General features: G+C 35.5%; 1 protein-coding gene across 1 annotated transcript; it reads left to right on the plus strand.

Annotated features, from left to right (window-relative positions):
- The first annotated feature begins 1,139 nt into the window (after nucleotides 1-1,139).
- Nucleotides 1,140-23,197, plus strand: LOC119084885 (CYFIP-related Rac1 interactor A). Its single transcript, XM_037195031.1, has 4 exons — nucleotides 1,140-1,714; nucleotides 20,499-20,762; nucleotides 20,887-21,149; nucleotides 21,222-23,197. Exons 1-4 carry the CDS (start codon nucleotides 1,532-1,534, stop codon nucleotides 21,484-21,486), a joined length of 975 nt encoding a protein of 324 aa, XP_037050926.1. The 5' UTR covers nucleotides 1,140-1,531; the 3' UTR covers nucleotides 21,487-23,197.
- Nucleotides 23,198-23,668: the final 471 nt, after the last annotated feature.

Consider the following 23,668-nt stretch of genomic DNA (forward strand, 5'->3'; position numbering starts at 1 on the left):
AACACGTCAAAATTTAATAAGGAATGGCCAGGAAAATGAGTCTTATTTTCAACGTGAGTGCGATGTTCCAAGGTTGGTCCTAGAGCCTCCTAAATTTTGGGATGACAGATGCTTCCTCTGGCACTACCTAACTTCCATCGGATTTTTCGATGGATTTGGGCTTTTTTCGATGTAAGTGAGGTGTTCTAAGATTGCTTTCTAGATTTTGGGATTCAGACTGATTTCTCTAGATTCTTTTTATTTCCTTAAGGTTTATTGATGTTTTCGAAATGACATACTTACAAAAGTGGTGATATCAGTCAAAAACCCTGATAAGGTAAATGTGACGCAAGTCCTTTATCTTACTTACAAAATAACTGATATCGCTGATGGCGTCGCATTGTGCGCCTTAAGCAAAAGTTTTATCAACAAAAATCGACCCAAAAAATTTGTGAAAGAAAATTTTACAAAAAGAAATTTGCGTCACATGTGCTGCTGTTAGGAAAATGATTAAAAAATGTACGGAAAGAATTTAAACGGAAGAAAACCGAATCATCTGCCACTTGTGACGCAAAGAAGCTTCTAGTTTTGGAAATCGTTATGGGTCTAAATAAGAAATAATTAGCGATGCAATTCGTACATATCATTTTTAGCCTAAAAATTTTAGGGCAGTACTGCGTCATTTTCATACAAGGAAGCGTTTACTTTTCGGTTCACTTTTTCATCGAATCGTTCACTAGAGATTCAAATTTTAGGCACACTTACGGATTGATTTACAAGGATAGAAACACGTTGTTGTGTTCACGGCCGAAGCCGGATTATGAATAAGTTTATTCAATATGATGTTCCGTATATACAGGCGGTTTACAGGATACTCGTACTCGATGCGATTTAAATGATTGACATACTGTGATATTCACAGTACTATTTTTTTCGAACAAAATTCACCACTGAAAAAATACTGAAATCTTATTGGCTATTGCGAAAAATGCAAAATGTCAACAATATCTCTGTAAAAAAAATTAAACTGTCGATGGAACAAAAATCTATTATGTCTCTGATACATTATGGCGAAGTGAATCGTTGAACCATTGAACGCACCTATTTGTCGGATAGCATATTCCGCGCCCATCCCACCATAAAAACGAAAACCAATCTGTCACAGCATTTTTTCCGCGGAATTCAGTTCAGCGAGATTTGTAAAGTTAGTCAGTGTATCGCGTATTTTTCGCTAATAAATAAAAAAGTCCTTTCTGCAATAAGAAAAATTTGAAGTGACCGAGAAAATCGCTGATCCAACAAAAGAAACTTGAATTAATAAAAAAAAATATGTGGGAGACAATGTGATGGTTAATGAATTTGTGTGAATCGAAGAAAAAATAATAGAAAATAAGGTTTTTTTATCTCCGCAATTATAATATATACCATACCAACCACAAGTGGTGTCTAGTGTGTTGTTTTTTTTTTCTTTATCAAACATTTGTTATCTTTTCGACTGCTAGGATTTGTAGTTAGTTTAGTGAAATAAAAATAAAAATTTATCGAATAAATAATGGGTAAATTGTTGAGTTTATTGGCAAGAGATGATTCGAATTGTTGCACCCCGAAAACGTATGATGTTTTCCTCGATTTCGAAAATGCAGCCCCTACTGACACAGAACGGGAAGTTTATGACGAAGTTGAACGTGTTTTACGAGAATCGGAGGCCGTTCTGGACGAAATACAAGTGTACAAGGTGAAGATTTTATTCTCGTTCTTTTTTAGTTATTCGTTTTTTTTTGTCCCAATCCCCATAAATTACTGATACTGTAAGTAAAAGTTGACTTGACACTCCACTAAGAATTGTGTTGCAGAAAACTCACAATGGGACACTGAACTTTTGACATTTTTTGTATTTAGATTAAGAATGTTATTGTAAACAAAAAATTGTTCCACACTATTGCCGAATTTTCAAGTTTTTTACTTTTAATTTATATTTCCATTACGACTACGACCCAAATTCAACCCAAAAGCATACCTTTTTCGTGAGAAAATTAAGAAAAAATGACATGAGAAGAAAAGAGAGGCATATATAGAAGTATAGTCTTTTTTATGTTTGAATGATATTTGAAAATCAGAAAACAATTAATTAAAAATATAAATGTTTATAATTTTACGATAGTGTAGAATAATTTTTTGCTCAGAATAATGTTGTCTATCGAAATTATTGAAACTTCAGTCCCCCATTGGTTTTAGATTACACACTTTACGTCTACCCTGTGTGTATTTTGTGTAGCGAAATTTCTTCAATTATTTTATAAATTGATTTAGGTTGACGAACTTTTCATTCAAAAATAAGAAATCTGAAAAAAATTCTTTGTCCCCTTCTTCGTTCCCTTTTTTTTTGCTCGTCGAAAATTTCTGTTTGTGTTCGTTCCATGCAGATAAAGCAATATTACAAAGTTCGGGTAATTTTTGTGGAAACACATTCAGTCAAGGTCAGTACGATGCGTGTTTTTGTTTCAATCGTTTTATTCGTATACACACCAACTACAAAATTGTTAATGTGCTCATCGTGCGGTGCTTCAATTTTTTTTTTTTCGGTGATTCATGCTCCTAACATCTTGTTTAATATTCCGTTTTTTATCCAAATTCTGATGGTCGCAGGCTGATGTGCTTTTTTAAAATTTGTTATTTTCTTGCGAGTTTGACTTCTTTTTTTAAAATTAAAAGTAGATATTTAAGTTAATGTAAATATTGTTTGCGATTGGGCTTTCGACAGTTTATAAATTAAATTGAGTTATTTTTGCTGCAGTGTTGATTTAGGTTTGATAGTTAGTTGTGCGTGACTCTAGGTGCTCTAGAATAGGTAGTGCCATAATAACATTCATGTGGATTAAAACACCCAGAAAACCATGTTAATACAAGACATAAAATTGTACCTTTTATTGAAAAATTACAGTACAAATCAACGATTAAAGGTGGCTACCACCATGCTCTGCACCCGACAGACCACATTGTTTGCTTCACAGAAATTCGGTTCAAACGCTTCGAGTCCTATAATCTCGCTAACTTCTCGTTTCTGTTTTCGTATTGGTTACTTTTGAATGGCTGAGTAATTGCAATATTTCTTAGAATTAAGATCTTCACTTCCTTCACTTATTTTTGGTTCAATCCGAGAGAATGGTGGATGTATTGTCATCGCGTAGTATCAAGAAAATTTAGATGATCGATTAGCAATTTATCTGAACGTCAGGTTAGTGCAACTAACAGAAAATTTTCATCGCGAAGTAATCTTATCAGAAATTGATTTTTTGCGTGTGTGTATATCGTCGTACACAGAACATATCGACAGTGATATCTTCTTACGGCAAATATTTATCAGCAATAAACAATTACGTACATTCCCATTACAAGCGACAACTGTGGCAAACAAGCTGTTGTTTGGAAAATAACTTATTTTAAATAAGGGAAGGGACAAAAATGTTATTTCTACCACGTAAATGTAGTGTAACAGAGGATCAATAGCGGAATTTGTGGTACAGCTCAGTCACAATATATACTAATTAGGGTGTAGCATTTTGCAGTCTTTTTTTTATTTTTTTACGGCCTGCGGGTAGGCTCGATGCAGAATGGTCCACTGATCACGAAAATAACAAAAAAAAAAAATAAAGTTCGAAACTCCCATGCGCACCTCTGAAAACCGAGGTGGTCACAGAGCCATAGTGAGAGCAGTTCTGCCGCCTGTGTTGAAACAAATTTGTTAGGTGTATATGATAACTACTCGTAGAGACTGTGGCTTCAATTTGGCATACTTTAAAATTTAAAACGAGCCATCAGAATAGAGATGTGCGGGCCGCCCGAAATTCACCTACCCGACCCGGCCCAGCCCGGCCCGACCGGGCTTGGGTCCGGGTTTCAAAAATTAGTCGGGCTCGGGCGGGCTCGGGTTTCAAAAAAAAAGATTCGGGCTGGCCCGACTTTGTTCGTCTTTTTAAAAAATGTGAAATTTTAAAGGAAAATGTAAAGAAAAATTGCAATACAGTCCGAGCGTAAGCTTACTTTCAAGTGTTCGATAGATTTGTGAGACTACATTATTATAACGATAGGTAACTGACCGATTTCCAATTGTAAGCCGCGCCAATTTTAGGTTTTTTCGCTCAGTAAAAAAAATACGGGCCGAGTCGGGCCGGGCCGGGTTTAACTACAAAATTCTCGGGTCGGGTCGGGCTCGGGCATTAAAAATTAGTCTGGGCCGGGCTGGGTCGGGTTTTGAAAATAGGTCGGCCCGCACATATCTACATCAGAACAGTCGGAGCGTTTGCTGCGACTGAGCCCCGTACAAACCCGTATATCTATTGCGTACGTGACCCTAGTGCGTCTGTCACCCTACTTTGACCGTAAGCCTATTGCGCCGGTTAATGTAGTTAAAGTAAAATTATTATGTAATGTGTACATCTTACAAATTGCGCATAGCGCAATTACGAAGCCCCGTACGACGTTCCTTTCAAATGAAACAAAAATTTCAAATCGCCCTAAAATTTTATTTTTTGAAGGGCCTAGTATTAGAGATGAGCGGGCCGACGTTTTTTCAATACCCGACCCGACCCGGCCCGATCCAATTTTTTGAACCCGAGCCCGACCCGACCCGAGACATTTCTCTTCGCGGCCCGACCCAACCCGACCCGAAAAAATCATCGGCCCGACGTGACCCGACTTTTTTTTACTATAAGAAATTTAATGAAAAATCATTTTCTACGCATAAAAGCTTTGCAATAATCTTATACGCGAAGTAAAATAATAAAATAAGTTAGTGTTTCATGCTTTATAGGCTTTTATTGGCTTACTTTAAATTTGTATTTCTAAGTCGGGCCGGCCCGAATTTTTGTTTTCAAAGCCCGACCCGACCCGGCCCGAATGAATTTTCAAAACCCGGACCCGAACCCGATCGGGCCGGGTCGGGTCGGGTCGGGCCGATGTATTTCGGGCGGCCCGCTCATCTCTACCTAGTATCGGCCTCAGTCCGAGGACCCAAATTTAAAATTTTTTTCAACTACATTCTATTCGGCCTTTGATTACCTCCCACATGAAACAAAAATTACGAAAAACGGATGAAATTTGCTCGAGTTATATGTAAAATACACATAGGGCCCTAGTAGTGGCCTTAGTCCAAGGACCCAAATTTAATTTTTTTTCAACAACATTCTATTCGGCATTCGATTACCTTCCAAATCAAACAAAAATTACGAAAAACGAATGAAATTTACTCGAGTTCTATGTAAAATATACATAGGGCCCTAGTAGCATTTCACTTCTAAGGCCCTAACTCACGGTCCACTCACCCGATTTTAAAAAACTTTTTTTTCCTGGATTGGTATTGACAATACCTATCATTTGCCGTGTCATTTACATTTATCGTTTATTTTGCCATAAATATCACCAAAAGACCTTAAATCACTTAGGTGGCCCTAACTCACGAAGGGCCGACCCGAATATGCCCATCTTCGAACTTAGCCTCACTATTTCGACTATCTTTCAGGGAAAAAAAAAATTTTTGAAATCGGATTTGATTTACTCAAGATATCGACGTGACAGACGGACAGACGGACAGACGGACAGACAAAATTTTTATTGCAGATTCGTCATCTATGAACATAGGCAAACACTTTGCCCTTACCGTCTGCTTCGAATTTCATCAATTACACACGGCATCGTAATCCTATAAGCCCCTTTGTACTTCGTACGGGGCTAAAAATTCGACTCACCGACGAAAAATTACAAAAAGTGTTCCCGAACATGACTTTTCCAGAAATTTTTTGGAGTTAAAGCTTTCCAAAATCTGTGACTGGGAAGCAAAATAGTCGTGTCGTAGCCCATTTTAAAGGGAAATTCAAGAGCTTTCAAACAAATATAGACTCGACGTAAAGTTTCACCGGGTTGCAGATTCATTCATGGAGGAATGCCTCCAAATAAATTTCTAAAAATCCAAAACTGAATTCTAGATTTTTAGAAATTTATTTGGAGGCATTCCACGACTATTTAAGTAAAGTCCAGGGTGCCGAAAGTTGACAAGCCGCAATTATTTTGAATGTGTTAAGTGATTCTCAGTATATGAAATTTTGGCACAAAATTTGAATTGGCTCAGGAATTTTCAAATTTTACGCCAAAATATCATAGCTTGGAAACACTTAATTGACTGGAACCATCAATGACTTTTAAAACTCTAAAAAAATCTAAAATATGTTCCGAAATAGAGCAAACCCACTGCAGCGAAAGTTATGCTACAAATTGTAGTGACTAGTGATGAATCCCTTGGTACAATATATATCTTTAGTTGCTGTGCCACCCAGAAACTGGTTTTCCGTCACAGACGCTAGCTTTAAATTTTAAAACGTCAGGGGTTTTCGCGAGTGAAATATTCTATCTAACGGCTTGGAGATTACTGTTTTGTGTTTTGATTTGGGCGGTTGCATCTGTCGCCTTCGCCTCTTTTAGCAAACGCCACACTTACACTACCGTATGCGTGACGTAGATTTTAAAAATTGATTTTAAGCTTTCGGCTGCTAACAGTAGCCTTCATCAGGGAATTGTGAAGATTACTTTTTGTTTGTATTGGTTACTGTGTTACTGTGTTAGTGTGTGTCTAACCATTACAATTATTAATTCATTAATTGCTCTTAAAGCAACATGCTAAAACTGTGCGTTCCTTCCGGAGTTTGCATAACTGTCGAAATGAGATTTTTTTCTACCTAAAACAGTTTTCACATTTTTACACAATATTTACGTACACACACGACTATGTGTAATCTATCGTGGCATGTGGTATAAATACTAATAAATTTATATGTGGAACTGTGCATACCGTCATTCTATTTTGAAAGAAATCAGTTTTTTTTTTGTTGCACACAATGTATTGTGCGTAGTTTATATGTTCCAGGAAATTTAAAAAAAAATTGATTTAAATCAACACAAGAATAAACGAGCACGCAACACGGGTCCCAATCTAAACAGTAACCAAATTATAAGTTTGTCTCAGCTGTGCACAACTCTTATCACAACGAAAGAAAATTTTCGTAGTAAATAAATGAACATCTGTCTGACCGTAAAAAGATGCAAATATTTATTTCAGCATTTTCATTGTTCGTAATTCAACTTCTTGTTATCTTGTGTTTCCCAATTATACTCTAAAATTTTCGTACACTATTGAAGGCTCATATTTAGCCCCTTCGTCACGTTATGCATTCCATTGCTACTACCTATTTTATGGACGTGCTACTGTCACTAATTTTTGTACAAATAATCCCATTTCCAAATTATCGTCACACCATTCTGCTTTTAGATTTATCGCACCACTTGTTCACTCACAACAGTCAACCCTCCTCGTTGCCTCTATAAATTTACCGGATAATTTGATTAAAAATGAATTTTCAAAGTTGCATTTCCAAAAGAGTTAATGTGGAACACGGGGGTGTTCAAGTTAAAAGCTTAGGCGCTCTCATATGATTGTTTTTATGAAAATCAATTTGTTCGCACAGCACATTACGAAATTAGTGTGGTATTTACAAAATAAGTCAGGTGATGTGAAAATGGCTTTGACAACTAGGTATTATGTCCTTTTCCCAGTGAAGAAGTTTACATGATGGAGAGTTAATGAATCCGGGTTTTAGAGCGGTTAGTTCATACCATAAATAAACCAGCTTCGAACGATACACGATTAATTTTTGGTAAGAGTTATTGCAATTCCAGGGCCGTACTAAGCAACAAAAACGACTGTAAAACCAACGAAGGCACTTCTATCTATTGCTATTTTAGAGAAACAGATAAAACGGGACTGAAAAATGTAGGGAATTTTCTTGACTTTAATTCTCCTAAAATATACCATGAGGGCTCATTTATCTGTTCCGTTCACCCTGTCTCGTGTTGATTTCTTCGTCTATGTCGTTTCGAATTGAGTCCAAATGTATTTGATTTGCTGCACGCACACCAACTGTTTTATTAATGATTCCTCAAACACAACAGCCTTCTTTTACAGAGCACATTTAAAATGCAATTAACATAATTAAGAATTATAAATTGTAATAAAGAGTGGATCTAAAAGCATGCACAACACCGACGGACGGTCATACATCTAAAAAAGAAAAATATTTATTTACCTAGGGAAATAAACGAATCACAACACAACAAGTTAATTAAAATTTCGTTGCCCACACGTTCGCTGCTATGGTAAATTTCATATATCCGTCGATCAATGGATTAACCGAATGTTTTTGTAGAAGAAACTATAAATCGACACAGGTTTTGCAAGAAGTGCGTGCATTGTTGTTGCTGTAGATTTGTTCCGTGTTATTTTGAGGTATTCTCACTGCGGTAGGCATATAACATACCACAGTTGATACGTTATTTAAGATGTTTTCAATTCTTTACATTGTACGGATACCAATTTTCTCATTTTATTGCATTCAACGCGCTAGTAAAAGTCTTTATTATTTAGTCATTCAATTGGACACAAATCTGTTCGCATGTTTTGTTTGCTTCAACCAGAAATTAGTAAACAATCTGTCATTCCACTAAGACTATGTTCTTGCTTGTAATTGAAATATGTCTTTGCCTAGTAGGAGGTTTGTAGTCCGAGCCGAAGGCAAGTTCAAACAATATATTTGTAAACTTTTCTGATTATTGGATACCGTTGAATGCTTAGAAGAACTAAGGTTGAATGTACTCAATTTAATTATTTTTTTTACTCGCCCTCAGGCCATCGTAATTATAAAAACTTTGAAAAACGCTAAAATAAGAAGGCTCACTCATCTTCTGAGTCCAAATCCTATATTCAGCACAGTCAGATAATGCGTAATTAAAAACCATGAAATTGATTGAATGATAAAAAACCGTTAAGAAATTCCAGCTAAAGGTTTAATGTCCACTTCAGTTTGACGATACACACAGAACGACCGCATTAATCTTAATCAATTTCTTCTCCAGTGACATTAATTTACTTTTATTGTTACTGTTCTGTTTATTGTTGACAATGTGGGGCGTTCTTTGCGCCAAATATAACAAATTGAATTCATTTTGCTGTAAATGTGTTTCTTTTAACTAGACAATGAATACACATCATCGTGTGCCTAAAACAGCATTTATCACCGAGTTGCATACAACGTTTTTCTCAAAAAAAAGCCAACGAAAGTTTTACTTTTCGTCACTGAGTTGCAAAAGAATTGATCGTTATGACACAGGAACACATACCATTATACCAAATTTATCTTGCTTTCTGTATAGAATGGACTTTAGCAAGTCTTAGCTTTTTTCGACTTGGCCTTGGACGCGAGTGTGTGTCTATTTTTGCTTTTTCCAAAAAATCTATCAAAAAATTGTAAGAAGCAAATATTTATGTGTTACCGGTAAACAACCGTTTCCGTTTCCCGGTTTTTTCCAAAATGGTCGGTCTAGTTCGAATCGAATTCGTTCCCGATCTAATCTGTCACTGGCTTTTTCACACCGAAAAGTAGTAAATAACAAACTTTGCTTTACTAGGGAGGTAATCGAGTCATTCCCTCCCTAGGGAAAACCATTTATTTCGCTCGTAAAGTAAAATAGCCTACTTTATCAATGAAGTAATCTCCTATAATTCATTTGTTCAAATTGAATGCGCGAATGCATCTCCTTAATACATCCACAATAAATTAAGAGCAGGCCCGGACTGGCTCAAAAAAGCCCTTCGGGGAAAAAGTTAAAAGGCCCTTATTTTCGGGCGACTCTTTCCAATTAGGCCCTCGATTCGTATTACTGATTACAATTGTGTAACTTACACAGTATACGTGAATCACACAGTGCCGCTACATCACACGGACAATTGCGACATTTGCCTAGGACACAACGATCTGGGGCGCAAAATTTGAAAAGAAAAATTGGAAATAGCTCAGGTAAATATTCGCTAGTGGAACATAAAAATGTTACAACTAACGAAAAATGTATTAGGCATGTTCTTTTGTAACATTTTCGTGCATGGTGTTTTTTCAATACAAAACAAAGATATTGCAAACATTGGAAATGATTTGAAAACTGTTTCTTAATGATTAATAAGGATGAATCTTCATATTAAAATAAAAAAATACAAACTGTTATGCAAAATCTGCCAAGTACAACAAAATCAATCGTCGTTCCGAACGTTTCTAAAGTGAGAAAAATTGTATGCAGTCATCAACGGCAAAGGTGTTTTCTTATAGTTTCATAATTAAATTTGAACCATTATTTAATTTAAAAATAAGAAGAAGGGCAAAACTTTATTTTAATCACGGATTAAGTTAAATTTGATTGAAAAATTAATATAAAATAATTAAAAATATCACCGTTCCGAACGTTTCCTCAGTAAAAAAATCCAAAACATCATACCGATAGACAAAATTTTTTCGAACAAACCGCTACTAAAGTGCAGTAAATTGGTATACAAATAGCCCTTTGCGCGCTATTTTACATTGAAAACAAAAGATTAATGACGCCAAATACCGGTAGCAACCAAAAATCCGCTACAAATTTCTGTAAAATACCGGTAAATGTATATTTTTAACACTAGTACGACAGTCCCTGTGTGTGTTAGTACAAATTGTGAATTCTCACTGAGCGTGGAAACTGCCATTAAGAAAATTTCGCTCACTTCGCTCGCTAGTGAAAGCAGGGCTTATTATTGAGAATTTTTTTCAGAATTTTCCGAGTTTTTTCATAATTTTTTCGGAATTATCCAATAATTAATATTCCCAATAAGCCATGTTCTATGACCGTTAGAAAATTCCCATTTTTGGTACATTTTCTGGAAACTTTATCTAAAGCCGGTAGAAAAGACCCATTTTTGGCACATTTTCTGGGAATTCTATCTATGACTGAGAGAAAATTCTTATTTTTGGCACAATTTCTGGGAATTTTATCTAAAATCGCTAGAAAATTCCCATTTTTTTGCACATTTTCTAGGAATTTATTCTATTGCAACGCTTATTATTGAGAATCTTTTTCAGAATATTCTGAATTTTTTCAAAATTTTTGGAATTTTGGAATTAAAATTCTCAGCAATAAGTCCTGAGTGAAAATATATACAAGTAATGATTAGGAGAGGAAACAATTTCGGTGTTTTCGGCAATTTGTACAATAAATGAGCAAGGAGAATGCCGTAAAATAATACAATTATATTCGAACCAAATTTAATGTGAAAAATTTGGTTCGAATACATAAATCGAATAAAAAATTAAATGAGAGGCCACAGTAGGAAATCGAAGAAAATATTGAGAGAATTGACTCAGTACGAAATCGAATAATAAATTGTTCGCTGAAATTGGCTACATTTGTTTAAAATTTTAAAAACCCCTGTCGGGACTTCGCCCAACTGAAGCAAAAGGCCCTTCGGTAATCGCCCGAATGCCCAGTATGGCCAGTCCGGGTCTGATTAAGAGATATCCCGAAAAGGGTGATTCATAGCTAGTTCGATTGCTGTAAAACCATACAGTCTACAGTCAGTCGTATTATGACATTGGCATTTATATTTCTGGGAGAATGAGACCATTTCGTGAGGGTTGCTTATCGCAAATGTTTTGAATAAAGTTGGAAAAATTACGGATGACGTAATGTTTATCAAGCAAAATCGTTTTCACTTATAGTTAATTGGTATGCTTATAATTCATAATGAGTTTCATGTTCTAAATAAACTCAAGTATTTGTTGTAAAATAGTTTTCTATATTTTATAGATTGTGATATTGCGCCAACGAATTTGTGTGTTCATTTGCGTTCGGTTAATCACAAATTGACGTATAATTAAATAATTAAATGCTGCGTGAAATTTCTTTTTGTTTTATAGTTTATGGTCTGAATGAGTTATATGAATGGCTCTCTTTTCGCACTTGAGCAGAATTCCGTTGTGAGAGACATGTGTCTGTACGATACGTAATATGTGAACGCTATTCTGTTCCAAGCAAACATAATCAATTTAACGCGTCAAGATTTAATAAAATGATATAGAAAACTGGTTTACCGACGGTACGCAATAAATTTCAAAAAAAGTTACCTACAAAGCTACAAGTACAATGGGTACAATGTCTAGAACTACTAAAGACAATATGAAACCAAAACAAAAAGTTTAGACCAGCCAGAAAAGTTGATTCTGTGAGCACGAAAATAATAAGTATGTTACTGGCCCTCGTTGTCCATAGTAAAGATTTCCATTAAGGCCTGGCTTGTGCACCGAGCGAACACAAAAATCTGACAGAAAATGTATGGGCTCTCTGTTGTTTGTTCGCTTCATCGTATGTATGTACTAGATCAGCGGAAATTTGTGTGAATTTGTTTTCGTTCGATCAATGTATATGGCAGTTTCCACGCTCAGTGAGAATTCACAATTTGTACTAACACACACAGGGACTGTCGTACTAGTGTTAAAAATATACATTTACCGGTATTTTACAGAAATTTGTAGCGGATTTTTGGTTGCTACCGGTATTTGGCGTCATTAATCTTTTGTTTTCAATGTAAAATAGCGCGCAAAGGGCTATTTGTATACCAATTTACTGCACTTTAGTAGCGGTTTGTTCGAAAAAATTTTGTCTATCGGTATGATGTTTTGGATTTTTTTACTGAGGAAACGTTCGGAACGGTGATATTTTTAATTATTTTATATTAATTTTTCAATCAAATTTAACTTAATCCGTGATTAAAATAAAGTTTTGCCCTTCTTCTTATTTTTAAATTAAATAATGGTTCAAATTTAATTATGAAACTATAAGAAAACACCTTTGCCGTTGATGACTGCATACAATTTTTCTCACTTTAGAAACGTTTGGAACGACGATTGATTTTGTTGTACTTGGCAGATTTTGCATAAAAGTTTGTATTTTTTTATTTTAATATGAAGATTCATCTTTATTTATCATTTAGAAACAGTTTTCAAATCATTTCCAATGCTTGCAATATCTTTGTTTTGTATTGAAAAAACACCATGCACGAAAATGTTACAAAAGAACATGCCATATACCAGGCTTTTAGCCAGTAAGTGTACTATACTTACCGGTCGTTATAGGTTTGGGATGTAAAGCGACGAAAAATGAAAACCGTTAAATAAAATCAATTAATGATCACCTTTTGTGAATATCACACCATGATCACTTCTTTGACTATTATTCTTAATTCCATCATCGATTGGAAATTCCCGGACATTTAAATATGTGACGCAATCGGTTGATTTGACCATTTAAAAGTAAAAATGTTCAAAATTTCTCGTCAGACTAAAATGACTAAGAAATCTTTGTTTTGCTTATGTCATTACGGTATCGTCATGAAATCGTTAGTAAGCTACCATATGTCGCATGAAGATTTTTTTTTTCTCATCACAATTTGATTCGAGAATAAATACAGACTTTTGTAGCGACTATTTGTATAAGCAGGTTTTGGTGGGCTTAATGCGAGTGCGCGTATGCGTCAGTTCGATTATGAAATGAAGGTAATACGAATGTGGTTTTAATGTACGCTACGAAGGTTTGTATGAAGATATATTGACAAGCGATCCATTCATAATGAATCAATACAACACACTTCCAGCACGAGTGTTATTCTAAAGAGGATACTGAAACTTGACAGTGTGTTATATATGAAACACTGTAAAAAACAATTACATGCAAAATAGTACTCCATTTAAAGCCCGTCATTGGGAAATGACAGGACAGTTTCCCGAAAATGTATGGAAAATTTTATCACAAAAATTCACCGAAAAGATTCAAAGAAACTCACCCATGATGCTTTCTATTGTATTCGTGCACCGTCTCTTTATGTCCCCAAGGCATATTTAAACACTAAAACACTTTTTACTCGATGCAAAAACAAAAAGTTTTTTTTTGTTTTGTCGCGATAAAACACAGAAAATATTTCGACACAACTGTGACACTCCGCTATTATAAGGACTAGAATGAATGTTTGCTGTGTTCACTTCGGCGGTAAAATATTTTCATTCAAAAAAGTGTCCGACACTTCAACGATGGTTGACATTTATTAAAATTGTAACCTCTCCCACTTCTTTAGTAAGCTAACAAGACTTCGCTGAGTCTAATTATGCCACCTCTTCGAACAAAAATATCGGCTGAGGTCGAATAATTCTCCGCTGAGCTTTAACAAACCTCCGCTGAGCTCTAATAATTCTCCGCTGAGCTTTGACAAACCTCTAATGAGTTCTAATAATTCTCCGCTAGGCTTCAGTAAGAGTCCGTCAGATCTTAGCACGTTGTAGTAAGGCAATGAAGCTAAGCGAACACTTAATAAGCATCAGAGGGTACCTAATAATTGTTGCTATGATTTAATAAGACTCCACTTAGCTTTGGCAGATCTCCGCTGAGTGTCCGATTCGCTCCATTAAGCCTTCCTGCAACTTGCTTAGGCCTAACGGACACTTCCTGAAGCCCAGCGGAGAATTATTAGAGCTCAGCGGAGGTTTGTTAAAGCTCAGCGAAGAATTATTAGAACTCAGCCGATATTTTTATTCAAAGAGGTGGCATAATTAGACTTCGCGAAGTCTTCTTAGCTTACTAAAGAGGAACGAACATTTATTTACGCTCAGCGCAGTCTTACGAGAGGCTAAATTTTTAATAAATGCTCTCCCATCGTTGAGAGAATGTCCGCTGAGCTCTCGTAAAGCTTTAAAAAATGGTCGATGAGCAATAATGTATACGCTACCCTTTGTCAACCGTTTGATGATTGTTTTTAAATGTCCGACACTTTTTTGAATGAAAATATTTTACCGCCGAAGTGAAAACAGCAAACATTGATTCTAGTACTTATAGTAGCGGAGTGTCACAGTTGTGTCGAAATATTTTTTTGTGTTTTTGTCGCGACAAAACAAAAAAAAAAAAATTTGTTTTTGCATCGAGTAAAAAGTGTTTTAGTGTTGAAATATGCCTTGGCGACCTAAAGAGACTATGCCCGAATACAATAGAAAGCATAAGAGGTGAGTTTCTTTGAATTTTTTCGGTGAATTTTTGTGATAAAATTTTACATACATTTTCGGGAAACTGTCCTGTCATTTCCCAATGACGGGCCTTAACAGCTATTGACTATGATCATTGGTCTAATTCGCATTTAACAGAAATCATTACTTTTATTCAACGCGGTCTTATAGGGGATACAAACTATGGTTGGTCTAAGATCTTCGTATTTGTAATTGACGGCTAAATATACATTGTCCATAACCAACGAACTTCAAACAAAACTGATCATAGTCAGCAGCTGCGATGCCAAATGGTATGAATGTCCAGTTTCAGTACTCTATCATGGCCCTTCCTCAACATCTGTTACTTGTTGACGCAATTTTTTTTGTTATAATTTTCTTCCTAAAATTTTTCGGGTAAAATTTTTGTTGATCAAACTTTCGCGTACTATCCTCATCAGCTGCCATTTGTGACGCATATCTTTTTGCGTGTCGAATCTGTAAGCGTCACCTACACCGATATCAGTTCTTTTATAAGTGGATAACAGGACTTGCGTCACACCTCCACTGTAAGTGGTTTTGGGCGATTTAGAGTACGTCTCTTGCTGGAAGTGGGTTGCTGTAAGGCATGTGGTTTAAATAATGTGGTGATGCTCCTCCAATACTGTCAATAGTTTCCCCAATTCAATAGACTATATTTCATTACATTATTCTAATTCGAATATCGCAGTGGCATCTAAATGTTTCGAAAGTAGTGCGCTTAAATTTTGCTTATTATAAATAGTTATAATTGAAATTATAAAAAAACATCTTTGGCTCTCCCGTCATTGTTTATGAATTTATTGGTTTTACCAAAACATCTGGCAATGAATGTATCGAAATTAAAAGTTTCGCGAGACATTTTTAATGCTCACGATATTCGTTGAATGGTTCAGTAGTAATATGAAATGCAATACATTTGTATATATCGAACAGGAGTGAGTTTATCTCATGTGAAAAATAGGGGAGCCGAATGGAATAAAATTATTTTTTTTTGTCTTCCATATCCATAAATTGAATAACTTTTTGTTGGTGTTGCTGTTGGAATTCTTCAACCAGTTACATTTCAACACATAATCACGACCGGATGTAGAATAATATTATTTTTAATTTATATTCATGAGTGACACTCGCAATTCAATTGGACAAGAGTTTTATGGATTAATGAATAGAAAGATTCTGTTCGTTTTGATGCATAAATGGGGGAACATGATTCATTTGATTCATTTTGGCGAAACATATGGTTATAACTCCGTGTCGTTTGTATTTGTTTTCTACACGCTGTAAACGCATTTGAAACGATACAATCGATAGCTGCTAAAAAAAAACCCAAATCGAATCTCTAATTCATGATTCTTTTTCAATCGAAATAGCTATTTTGCTAAGTAGTTGGTAAATAGGATGTTTTGCGCACTAGATGTGAGTTTACCGATATGAGCGAAACGTGCTCGTCAACATATTGTGTGCTAAAAATCCTCATTGCCTAATGTGTAAACAACAAGGTTTTATGTACAGTCCCTAAACCTGTAGAAATGTTTGATTTGAGTATATTTAGCTTATCCTTCTGTCACATCTTTTGACAGCTTTTATCGTTTTAGTACGTTTGTATGCTTACTAAGAGGACCGAAAGTAAAGCTGTCAATTGACATTTCTTTACTTTCGGTCCTCTTAGCAAGCATACAAAACTTAATACGTAACTCTTTCGGCCTACTCAATCGATACGTAAATAACTATTTCTCTCCCAGCAGAAAAAACCCTATCCCAGCAAAAAACGAAACTATATCGAATGCCGCAATAGCATTCAAAAACGAACATTCGGTGAAATACTTTTTTATCACACCAAATGTTTATCATTTTATACAAATATGTTCATCTCTATAATAACACAACATGTAATTTAAACAAAACCAAATCAATTGTTCATGTGTTACATTTACATTATGGAAGAGGAACGTCTTATTCTTTATCCAAATTTGTGCCCACCTAATTGTGTTTTTCTTTCTTTGTTTAACAAGTGTAACTTTCTGCAATAAGTCACTAAATACAAGGTTCTGAAAGAACAGGTTAAGACAACTCTGAGTTGATCACGAAGGCGGTGACACGCAATTGCGTCAACGGCTGCGAAGTTTGTATGTAAAATGGAACTTAACAGAAACCAAATTCTGAATTTTCAAGAAAAATATTTTCTTCAACTTGATTTCTCACACTATCTGCTTATAAAATTTGGTGTCACCCGCCTTCGTGGTTGTCTTAACCTGTTCTTTCAGAACTTTGACTAAATAAACATTTCGATAAATTTATTTAGTGTCTTATTGCTGCTGGGAGAGAAAACGTACTAAAACGATAAAAGCTGTCAAAAGATGTGACAGGAGGATAAGCTAAATATACTCAAATCAAACATTTCTACAAGTTTAGGGACTGTACTGCTAGTGGAAGCATTCAAAATTTTCATGCAAAACCATATCAACCCGTAACTAACACAGAATGCTACTTCACATGTTCGTTGTAGGATTCTGTCAATTGCGTGCGCAAATACTTATATCTTGGTTATACTTTTGTATTACATAGATTTGCGCACGACCAATAACCTCTCTAGCAAAAAAACTTCGTTTTGACGCTGTCAAAATTCCACCTTATTCCTTTGTTTGTAGGATCGTACACTGTTGACTAATATCTAATTTTACATATAAAATGCAAAGGCAAGGTGCATTTTTACCACCTTAATAAATTTAGTTAGGTTAGGTGGTTTAGGTTGACAATTGGTCGTGTTGAAATCAACTACGTTTGCTAACTAGATTGTTGAATAATCTTTTATGCCCCCAAGTATGATAAGTGCTTTTCCACTAGACGTGGGCCGTAGGCCGAGTACGAAAATATACACATCGAGTGCCGAAAAAGCATATGTCGTCCGAGTTGCACTTAATGTTTTTCTCAATAGGGCAGCGGAAATTTTACTTTTCGTCAGTATTTGCATTTAAAGAAATCCGATTCATACGCATCGAGTGAACGTGTTATTACCTCTTTTGTATCTCTAAAAAGTTTTATATCAATTGATTCCGATTTGGTAAAATATGGGTCAGTCTAAGACGTACACAGTGCAGTGAATAGACTTCTTCGACTGTATTATGGGCATCGATCAGCTATGAACTCATAACGGAAATGTACAAAACACAAACCAAACTTATGCGTTAAATAAAAAAAAACTATAATCTCAGACTTCCGGTCTTTGTTGTTCGAAATGGAATTCAATAAATTTAATCGAATTTATCCGTTTAACGTTTAAATTTGAACAAGCAACCAAAATATTAAAAAAACAAAACAATTGATAGATATTCGATGATGGCCATAGAAACGTTTTTAGTTCCGAAACACATTTTCATTAAAGTACAGCCCCAAACTTATACCGACTTAATTCTCATTCGAAATTAGGGATGGACGATAATGATTTTGATAATTATTTATAATCGATTATCGATAATCGATAAATTTTTTTATCGGAAATTAATCAAAAAAATATCGATAATCGATAATAATTGGTATTTTGATATAATATCAAAATATCGATATATAGACACATCGATATTTTCTGATAAAAACCCGATATATTTTGATATGTTTATAAATCATCATTAATTTTCCGATTAAGAGTCATATCGCCAACACGACATATCGAAGCGTTTTTCTATTGATAAGGTAAAAGAATAGTAGATGATAAAAAATTATTGCCGTAGTACCGTTCCAGATGCTGTTCCAGCTGTAGAGCCCAGAGTGGAGAGCCGAGAAATAAACGTCGGCGGCGTCTAGCCGTCCAAAAAAGCTGTGGCGGCGGCGGCTAAGTACGGCTTAGCCGTTAAAAAGTTCAGGCGGCGACTGGGCCTAGCCGCCGACCAAAAAGATCGGCTGGCGGCGGCTGGATGACAAATTTTTGTAATTTTCACGAATTTCTGCGATTTTTTACGAATTTTCACGCTTTTCACGAATTTTCGCTCTGTTCACAAGTTTTCGCGCTTTTAACGAATTTTTGCGCTTTTCATGAAATTTCCCCAAGTAGCATTTCAGAAAAAATAACTTATTCGTTAGAATAACGTTGTAGCAACGTTGTCACAACGGTTTTGCAACCGTTGTTGCCCGGTTATAGTTTAACCTAGGTCAATTAACCGTTGGATAACAGTTAAACAACGAAAAAGTTAAAAATTTAAGGTAGAGCAACTATAATTTTTAACTTTTTCGTTGTTTAACGGTTATCCAACGGTTAATTGACGTAGGTTAAACTATAACCGGGCAACAACGGTTGCACAACCGTTGTGGCAACGTTGCTACAACGTTATTTTAACGAATAAGTTATTTTTTCTGAAATGCTACTTGGGTCAAATCTTTTACGAATCGAATTTTCGCAATTTTTACGAATATTTACGATTTTCATAAAATTTTGGATTTTCACAAACAAAAGACCATGTCCATCGACAATATTTTCTACAAATTCTTGGAAATTTTCTTAAATTTCTCAATTTTTCTTGGAATGTTGTTTTGAAGAAAAAATAAAAAACTTACGAAAATCAAAGTAGAAAATATCTTAAAGATAGACATCGCAAGGGACATTAAAAGTAGGAGTACATTCTCAAGTGACGGTACTGTTCCAAAAAATGAATTTAATGTTGTTGGTTTGTGTCGTCTTTTTGACTTTTTTGGATAAAATATGCACCAGCCGCCGAGTTAGCCGACCTAAACCTCTGGCGGTGGCGGCGGGTTGTTTTGGGCCTAGCCGCCGTTTTTCGGCGGCTGATATTTGGCGGCTCTCCAGTCTGGTAGAGCCCTCAGAAAGAAGGAAAAAATCTGCATCTGTGGGCTTGCAGCACAAAATTATTGGGTTCATTTATATGTGCAACGATAGTGGGTGAGGCCAGCTACAACACCCCATACTCAGTTCCATGGAACAACGAAGCTGCAGAGAAGGCGGACTCTCCGAATATTCACTATATTTTTAGTCATAACTCTCGTGGATCAACTAGCACCAGGCGGTGCGTATACTCTACCTGTAGGTCTTTCGTAGGCCGACAATCGTACAGCATTACAACAATTTAAAATAATTTTTTCTTGAGTTATTGCCGAAAAACTGTTTTCGGTACCCTCTGACATGTCTTTAGTTTTGAGCTTATTTCACAGAAAACATTTTTTTTTAGAAAAGGTAAAAATACGTGTTTCCTAGAATTGAAAGACGAATCCAACGAGCTATCACTCATTAAAATCGGAGACCGCTTGTTCCCCAATCGCCTGAAGTCTTGGCGATATGACTCTTAATATCAAAAAATCGATATTTTGATAGTTATCGAAAATTGATATTTTGATAATTATCGATAATTATCAAATTATTGATAATGATTTGATTAATCAATTATCGATAATTTCTTTCGATCGATATTATCGATAATTTTGAACGTCTCCCATCCCTATTCGAAATTTATTTCCTCTCATTATATCTCAGTAACGAGAACTCAATATAATACCTACAAATAAACTGAAATAAATAATGACCAAAACTTCAACTGTTTACAGGGAGCTGGGAAAGAGATTCGAGAAGCCATAGCCGATCCACAGCCACAATGTCAGGAAAAGGCGTGGAATGCAGTATTACCGCTTGTGATAAAATTGAGACGGTGTTACGAACATTCATTGGAATTAGAGCGAATAGTACCGAAACTGTTGGGGCAACTAGTTGGTGGACGGTTAAATCCTACACAGCATTTGGAAACACAACAGGCGTTAGTGAAACAGCTGGCCGAAATATTGGAATTTGTTTTAAAATTTGATGAATATAAAGTGAGTCGCTAATCATTCCATGATCTGCTTAACGAGTAAAGATCGTAGTGGAAATGTGCTGCCAATTTCATTATTACCAAATGAAAGCAAACCAATCCAACCAACCAATGTTTTATTTTCGCAGATGAAAACCCCTGCTATCCAGAACGACTTCAGCTACTACAGGCGCACAGTGAGCCGGCAACGAATTGACAATACCAGTCAAATGTTGGTCAGCACGGAATTGGCTAATCGAATGTCCTTGTTCTACGCCCATGCTACTCCAATGTTGAAAGTTTTAAGCGAAGCTACGTCCAAGTTCGTCCACGATAACGCTGACGATGTGGATAATACCACGGAGACGTTGGGTACAATGGCAAAAGTTTGTCTCCGAATGCTAGAAAATCCGTAAGACTTTTGCGAAAAATGTTTGTTCGATGGGACGGAAAGTCATTTTTTTTTTCGTTTCTTTTTCAACAGAAAATTGCTATCACAAATTGAACGAGAAGAGACACATTTGCTGGTATTGCGTGTAATGGTCGGTCTGGTCATATTGTACGATCATGTGCATCCGGTCGGAGCGTTTGCTCGTGGCGCTCATGTGGATGTTAAAGGATGCGTTCGGCTGTTACAGGCTCAGCCGGCTATCAAGGCGGAGCCACTGTTGAACGCTTTGCGGTACACAACCAAGCATTTGAACGAGGAAAACACACCGAAAAATATTCGAAATTTGTTGGCGGCATAATGACAATGGTCCGACAAAATTCATTCTATCGTTTCCTGTACCGTTTTCCTTCCTTTCTGTAATTTTTGTTTTGAGCGAGAACAGTGTTTTGTTGTTTGTTTTTGTTTGTTTGAGTTTATCAGAAAATAATTTTAGACTTAATAATGGAATTGTGTAATTTTCGTTTTAATGGTATGATACGTAGACTAAGAATTGCATCTGGAAAAAATAAAGAAGAGAAAACGAAGGATTTATGAAAAAGGAAGGCAGAGAGATCAGTATATATAATAGGAATAATTTCATACAAAAAATTAGTGAATTTCTTTAGTGAATAAGGTGAATCTATCTTTAGGCAAATTTCGGACAAACTAGCAAAATTTTAAGAAAAAAACAAAATTTTTATTATTTTGAAATGGTTGATGCTTAACACGTTTCACTTAAGATTAGATTCGTTTTCTTAAAAGTAATTTTGACTCAAGAAAGACGTTGTTAAAAACGTATCGCACAAATTCACAAAAGAATAGTCTAAGTGGATGCTGCCAACAGCCCATTGTATCCAAAAATTAGAAATAAAAAATTCATTTGTGTAGAGATTGGTGACACGACCAATGAAGATAAGAGAATTACCTTAGCTACTCATTGCAACGTGAAAAAGGCCGGAGTCTAATGTTTCCTTTGTTCTACTGTCAAATTTGACAGCAGAACAAAAGAAAATTTTGAATTCGGTCTATTCTCTTCTGCGTTTCTAAGTGCAGCTGCCTGACAACTACAACACGTCTCTCGAACGTAAATTGGTTCTTTTGGAGTTTCACTTTGATTTGTTCAGTAGAGTAAATGTGAAACATTTATTCCGCCACTTAGTTGGCAGCTGGCTCGACAACCATTAGACTATCCATGTGAACTTTATAACTGACGAATTTTGCAACTCCGATGATATGGTTTTGTGTAACTGTTGTCAAAATTCTCGTGGAAATCCTCATTTTCACATACTTAATGTTTCTATTTACCTTTCTAGCCAAATTCTTCTACCCACAATAAACAACATATCCGTTTGACGCTACACCACCGATTTTACCATTAGTTTTAATCCTTATTAAGCTCATTTTGAGCATCAAATCATACATCATCATTCGCAGTGGAGTTCTTGTTGCTCAATTTTAATGACTAAGAAGACGAATTGACAAAAATGATCGCATTGTGAGATTTTAGGTTTTCGTTGGAGTTGGTTGAATTCAGAATGTTCCACATTCCAATTTAATATTCTCTTTGTAGTTGAAAATTTTATGCGTCACATCTCGTGTGAGCACTGCTCGGTGAGTGGAGTAGTGAGTGAGCGTAAGGATGAGTGTTTGTGGAACGTATTGTAAACCTAAAATGAAATTAAAATGCCATAAGTTAAGTAACACAAAAGAAAACGAATGCTCAACCAAAAACTGAACGATAAAAAGTCAGAAAATTTTGAGACCAAATTCATTTTCTGCATTTGAGTAATTTTAAAACCAAAGTGTGTTCGTTATTTGATTTGGTGGACGAAAACGAAACAGAAAATAACGTAAACGTATTTGTAAGTTTCTGGATTAATGAACGTTCGGGAAAACATTTAAATTTGTCAAATAATGCGTTCATATGAAGCAACAAAATATTTTAAAAAATTTCCTTTTAATTTTAAATCAGAGTTAACCAACCAAAATATCGTAAAGAATAAATGGACATTTTCTTCAATTAAATTATTTAAAAAAAACAAACAAAATAAAAGTTTTTGTTTTTATTAGTACACACCATGGCAACATTAAGTATTTCAAGCGTGACAACTATTTGCACCCGTATCTATTACATTTTCAACCATATATTGCATCTCTTTTTCACGGGTGATATGGTTTTTGAACGAGCCCCGTAGCCGTCGGAAAGTTTATTCTTCGAATGAATCTCGGTGAAAGACGATTATAAATCTCTGCCACACAAAATCACAAAGATCCAGAAACTTTACGTCACGAAGCCTAAACTGCTCATCTAGATGCGTTATAGTGCATTACAATGCCAGTGAACTAATTTGATATCTCGTATCCAGATGAGGAAAGAAATCTCAGGGCCTTTGTCCGAGCTACTTTTCCTCATCGTGACACGATATGTCAAATTATTTCTCGTGTATAGTACATTTTTAGACCCGTACGAAGTTGAAGAGTGTATAGTACAGCGTTTTACT

Source organism: Bradysia coprophila, unplaced genomic scaffold (genome assembly GCF_014529535.1).
Source record: "Bradysia coprophila strain Holo2 unplaced genomic scaffold, BU_Bcop_v1 contig_94, whole genome shotgun sequence".
Taxonomy (NCBI): Eukaryota; Metazoa; Arthropoda; class Insecta; order Diptera; family Sciaridae; genus Bradysia; species Bradysia coprophila.